At 31.2% G+C, this 4676-nt stretch overlaps 1 protein-coding gene across 4 annotated transcripts; it reads left to right on the forward strand.

The window, feature by feature from the left end:
- The first annotated feature begins 33 nt into the window (after positions 1–33).
- Positions 34–4308, forward strand: LOC109863055 (fatty acyl-CoA reductase 1-like). Of its 4 annotated transcripts, none has more exons than XR_002251279.1 (8): positions 34–2110; positions 2226–2374; positions 2477–2779; positions 2867–3115; positions 3212–3391; positions 3540–3620; positions 3759–3905; positions 4187–4272. XR_002251279.1 is itself a non-coding variant. In XM_020443234.1 (8 exons), the coding sequence occupies exons 2-8, from the start codon at positions 1658–1660 to the stop codon at positions 4263–4265; spliced, it is 1494 nt and encodes a 497-aa protein (XP_020298823.1). In that variant the 5' UTR covers positions 34–1039; positions 1129–1657; the 3' UTR covers positions 4266–4308. The 4 variants fall into 4 exon arrangements, 3 of the variants coding, with proteins under 3 accessions (XP_020298823.1, XP_020298822.1, XP_020298824.1); XM_020443234.1 differs by lacking the exon at positions 3759–3905 and having other exon boundaries at positions 34–1039; positions 1129–2110; positions 4187–4308; XM_020443233.1 differs by lacking the exon at positions 3759–3905 and having other exon boundaries at positions 4187–4308.
- Positions 4309–4676: the final 368 nt, after the last annotated feature.

Raw genomic sequence — 4676 nt, forward strand, 5'->3', positions numbered from 1 at the left:
TCTTAAATAAAGAATATATTCTTAATTTCAGAAGAATATCATCTAAAATCTTTAAGTAGATTTTTTAAGTATAAAATCTTCTACTTACAAGAATATAATTTTTTTGGTGCATGATATTGCAAAGTTACGTGCGCACTTTGATCGGTCTTTGTGACGATCGTAGCATCAGGTCATAACGGAAATGCTGACATTTAGTCATTTTCATAAGCTGTATTGTCAAAAGCATGTTAATATTTGTTTTACAGAAACCAATGCCAAACGAGTTTGTTGCGAAAACTGCGTGATATTTGATAAGACGTTATATATTATAAGAGACAAAAACGATAAAATTACTTAACGGATTGCCATTATTGATGTTTCAGAATGGACTGGCTTCATGAAAGTATCAAATTGTTGTTTGTGATTATGCTATCCTACATCTTGTATTCACGTTTATGATTGCACAATAGGTAAATTAGATTATAAATCAAGGAATTGAGTGTTTTTTATTTTTTGAGATAAGTGAATTTTATTTGATAAAAGTGAATGTTTAAATTAGTTTGTAATACTAGACAAATTGTAAGAATCACGTAAATTTGTAAGTATAAAACTTCAAAATAGGTTTTGACGGTTAAAACAATACGTGAATGACACGATACATCAAGTGTATACTGAACAGAACGTTTCACTAATTTGTACTTTTTTAGTTAAACACATACGAGTATAACTTAACATATTTGTATATCTATATTACGAAATATTTTTAAATCAATGTTATACTTGTTGTTTATACAAATGTCAGAAAAGCATCTCTAAATACTATTACAGTTCTAACACATTAGAATGAAAAGAAACAACTATCGATTATTATCACTTCAACTACTGTATTTTCAACATAAAACATTTACATGAATAAATATTCTATTCACGTAGGTATTAATTTCTCATCTAGAGAAATCTTTTTTAATACTTTTTTTATTGCGTGACCGTGATAATATTTCTCAATAGCAATGGTTGATTGTGTGAACGGCATCAATGACAAACTTCTAAACGTGGAAATGTAAGCAGACAAATATACGAAAGACTTATGTATTTAAGTGTATATGGTATTCTGTTCTTTAAAAGAAAATCTTTCTTTTTCGATTTTAGATAATTGTTCTATAATTTTGATGGCACAACGAAATTGCAACTTGCTTATCTCTCAAAGTTTTTTACTTGTAGTTGAACCCGATTGTAGGAAAACGTTTTGTGTAATCGTTTATTCGTGCGCGATTTTCAAGAAACTATGTTTCTGCGCGTTTACCGGTATCACGCTATTATACATCAAAATTCTGAATATTGAATATATTATAAGTTTAAATCACACACTCACACACACATGCACATAAATCAATATTAAACACAATATGGAAATGTAAACTAGACTGCTGTTCGAACTTTTAGAATATTGCATATCATGAAAAAAAGTCTTCATCATTTCCTCAAAACGACCTCATCATTTCCTATAAATAAGCCAACTATTCAGTTAGACTCATTTACGTACAAAAACTTTGACAGAAAAGAACGTGCTTAGGTTTGATCACATCAACATTTGTGAGTTGCTGACTATCTACCTATTTGAAACTTCTCAGTATCTATCACATACTACTTTATAAACGTTTGAAATATTTTAGTCAGGATGAGTGAATACGCTAATACATCTATACCCACCTTTTACTCTCATCGAAGTGTGTTCATCACTGGTGGCACAGGTTTCCTGGGAAAAGCGCTATGTGAAAAATTACTGAGAAGTTGTCCAAATATTAAGGAAATATTTTTACTGATTCGACCAAAAAAAGGACAAACCATCAACGACAGGTTAAAGAAAATGTTACAAAACAAGCTTTTTGATTTATTACGGCGCGAACGGCCAAACAGTTTTGAGAAGATTATTCCAATAAGCGGAAACGTGAGTAGGGAGGATTTAGGATTATTGCCAGAGGACAGGAAAATNTTAAGTGAAAAAGTGTCGATAATATTCCACGTAGCGGCTTCTGTCCGCTTNGACNANAGTCTGAAAGATGCGATTTTTACAAACTTACGGTCGACGCGTGACATTTGTATTTTGGCCCAAACTATGAAAAATATAGTGGTAAGTTTTTTTTATCGATTTATATTGTTTCGCAAGTACATTTTTCTCAATAACTTTGTGTGTTTGACACCATTCTAATTCTAACCGTTATATTTAAATTACATAATCAAAATAGGCTCTAGTTTACGTAAGCTCGGCCTTCTCACAGTGTGATAACCCCGTCGTAGACGAGATTTTTTATCCTTTGGAAGACGTAGACTGGAAAAAAACGATCCATACTGCTGAGAAAATTGACAACGAAATTTTAAAAATTTTTACCGCGAAGTAAGTGCTATATTACATTCGCGTATGCACACGAGATACGTGCGTTGTGTCGTGTATATATTGTCATTGGTAAAATATGTTCTTGTTAATTAATTGTTGCAGATATATACATCCCATGCCCAATACGTACGTCTTTACAAAGCGACTAGCAGAAAATGTTATAAACGATTTTTCTGAATCGTTGCCTTGCGTTATTATTAGACCTTCAATTGTAGTACCTTCAATTAGCGATCCAATACCAGGCTGGCTAGATAATTTTAATGGCCCAATGGGCTTACTAATCGGTGGTGGGACCGGTCTTTTGCGCGTAGCTTATATAGACTCTTCTGTAGTACCAGATTGGGTATCAATCGATATTGTAACAAAAGCAACCGTAATCACTGGTTGGAGACGGGGAATGAGAAAGTATGTATGTGATAAAACTACTTTTGAGTATGGAACTTATTCTGTCACTATCGAAAATTAAAACTCATAATATTCTTTACGAATCAGCATCACTGAGGATACGAGCATTCATATTTACAACTGCTGTACCAAAGACATAGTGAACTTGAGTTTACGCAAATTATTACGCGTAGGTATTCGTTTTGCTTATGATATTCCTTTAGAGAGAATTATTTGGAAACCGAATACGATTGTGATAAACAATTATTCTTTATATTACATACTNGTATTGATACTACATATTTTGCCGTCAGTTCTAATAGATACTATTCTGAGAATAGTCCATGTACGTCCGATGTAAGTGTTAGTTAGAAATGTACTTACATGCCATATTCGAAATTATTGTTATAATTATTGTCATAAATGGTAATGTAGAAACTTTCATTTATTTAGGTTAGTAAACCTGCAAAGAAAAATATTCGTATCATTTTGCGCGTTGTGTTTTTTTTTAACAAACTCATGGCATTTCAAAAACTCAAAATTTAGAAGATTGTTCGAGGAAATAAATGCTGATGACAAAATAATATTTGGATACACAGACTTGTTGGATCTTAATATCGAAGAATATTTTAGGTGCGTACATAGTAGACCTCACGTATGCGAATATGTACTTATGCAATCTTAGCAAAAAAAAGTTATTTTGACTTTAAAAATATTTTTTATTTAAGAAATATAAGAAGTATTTTCTTTGAATAATAATAATTGTTAATTTTTATTTCAGAAATGGCATTATTGACTGTAAACTCTACTTGCTTAATGAAAACATGAGTCGCTTGGATCAAGCGAGACGTCATCGTAAAAGGTAAGATTTAGTAAAAAAAAAGCTCTACTCTTGTTTTCAAGTGAAGGTTTGTTTAACTCTCTGTGTGTATTGCATTGAGAAACAATAATTTTTTGTAGAACATTTAAATAAAAAGTTGTATCTAGCATTCTCTGACAGGAACGTTTTACATACTTTCGCGAAGGTATGTGCTTTAGTTGCTCGCTTGTGACGTTGTTATAAAAAACTTAGGTCATACTGTGGAAACGCTATGGCATTCAATAATTCTCATGAGGTGTACCGCCAGCTTTTAGAAGCTTGTTTATTGTAGGGTCTTACAAGAAGAAACAATTTTATTTCCGATAGTGTATCGCGAGTCGAAAGTTAGCGTCTACATTGAACCTCAATTCCTTTTTTTTTATGTAGGAGTAAGAGAGAAAGTAGATGCTACTTTGACGCTGCTATACGTCCGAAATTTTCTTTTTTCAAACATTGAGGTTCAATGTAGACGCTAAATTTCGACTCGGGATGCTACTAATGATAAAACGTTACATATTCTATGTGATATAAACGTAATAAGATGTGCATTACCATTATTGATGTTGCAGGATGGACTGGCTCTATGAAATAACCAAGATATTGTTTGTGATTATGCTATTGTATATTTTCTACTTACTTTTCTTGTAAAATACGATATATTGTAAATCAAGAATTATGTCTTTTTTTACTTAGAAATCAGTAATTATTTTAAAGTTTACGAACAAGATATTCAAGAAATACATTTTGTACAGTATATTTATATTCAGTTGTACAGCTAGAGTTAACTATTGCATTAAGATGATTTGCCATAACGCAACAGTTTTGTCGAAATCAAATCAACACAATTGAATTTTATAAATAATATTTGTCAAAAATTGCAAAAAAGTCGTTATGCATTTTCATAAGTATGTAAAATTTTGTGCACTATTTTTACAATTTGCTTATTAGAGTGGATATATATGTTTACACTGTTATTTAGAAAAAACATTTCTATCTTAGTTTAAGAAACGTACTTCTCTATACCTTACCTGTCAAATTACGCTTTCTACAAAAATATTT

Source organism: Pseudomyrmex gracilis, unplaced genomic scaffold (genome assembly GCF_002006095.1).
Source record: "Pseudomyrmex gracilis isolate BER0280 unplaced genomic scaffold, ASM200609v1 scaffold_3022, whole genome shotgun sequence".
Classification (NCBI taxonomy): Eukaryota; Metazoa; Arthropoda; class Insecta; order Hymenoptera; family Formicidae; genus Pseudomyrmex; species Pseudomyrmex gracilis.